Source organism: Nannospalax galili, unplaced genomic scaffold (genome assembly GCF_000622305.1).
Source record: "Nannospalax galili isolate Female #2095 unplaced genomic scaffold, S.galili_v1.0 scaffold401, whole genome shotgun sequence".
NCBI classification, from domain to species: domain Eukaryota; kingdom Metazoa; phylum Chordata; class Mammalia; order Rodentia; family Spalacidae; genus Nannospalax; species Nannospalax galili.
The window spans coordinates 78,083-79,149 of record NW_008343975.1 but is presented as its reverse complement, the minus strand read 5'-3'; the positions used below and the strand labels follow the sequence as shown (position 1 = coordinate 79,149).

At 50.9% G+C, this 1,067-nt stretch overlaps 1 protein-coding gene across 1 annotated transcript in view; it reads right to left on the bottom strand.

Annotated features, from left to right (window-relative positions):
• Positions 1-424: 424 nt before the first annotated feature.
• The window catches only part of CUNH6orf15 (chromosome unknown C6orf15 homolog), a gene marked incomplete at its 3' end in the record, with an annotated part of 3,004 nt that continues 2,361 nt past the window's right edge, over positions 425-1,067 (bottom strand). The window contains exon 3 of the mRNA XM_008840328.2: positions 425-450. Coding sequence (XP_008838550.2) covers positions 425-450 — 26 coding nt within the window. The remainder of the gene's footprint in view (positions 451-1,067) is intronic.

Here is a 1,067-nt window from a genome sequence, read left to right as displayed (position 1 = left end):
TATTCAATGGTACACACCCCCAACGATGACCTCAAGTCCTCCCACCAGGCTCTACCTCCTAAAGCTTCTACTCTCTCCTAAGAGTGCCGTGCTGGGAAACAGTCCTGTAACACATGGGCCTTTGGGGAATACACTAGACTCAGTGTTGCAGATGGATGGATGGATGGATGGATGGTGGGTAGATGGATGGATGGTGGGTGGGTGGATGGATGGATGGATGGATAGATGGGTAGATGGGTGGATAGGTGGATAGATGGATGGGTGGATGGATAGTGGATGAATACATGGATGTATGTATGTATGTATGTATGTATGTATGGATGGATGGATGGATGGATAGGTGAATGGGCAGGTGGATGGACAGATGGATGAATGAATGGATGGGTGAATGGGTGGACAGGTGGATAGATGGGTGGATAGGTGAGTGGATAGGTGGATAGATGGGCAGATAGGTGGATGGGTGGATGGATAGGTGGATGGATAAATAGATGGATGGATGGATGGATGGATGTGTTAGTGGATAGATGGGTGGGTAGATGGATAGGTGGATGGGTGGATGGATGGGTTGATGGATGGAGGATGGGTGGATGGAGAATTTGCCTACTCATTCAGTGTTTGTTGAGTGCTTACCCTGGTCCAGACACTGTTCTTGGGGTGCAGCAGTGAACAGAGGAGGTTCTTGTCCTCAGTGGTACTAATACCAGCGAGTCTCGGGAATACATACAGAATTTAAAAATGCTTGTAGGAGTGATTGTTGCAAGGGGGGGGGAGCCAACCAGAGAGAGAACCGAGTCTGCACGCCTGAGAGGATGGACCTATGGAAGAGACCGGAGCAGAGAAGGAGTCCCCTGCCCCTACCCTAGGACTGGGTAAATCAGGAGTCCAAGAAGGAAGAGTCGGGTGAGGGTCTGAAGCTATAAAGAAGACAGTGTGCTTGGTGAGGGGTGAGGGTCTGAAGCCATACCCTAGGACTGGGTAAATCAGGAGTCCAAGAAGGAAGAGTCGGGTGAGGGGCTGAAGCCGTAGAGAAGACAGTGTGCTTGGTGAGGGGTGAGGGGCTGAAGCCG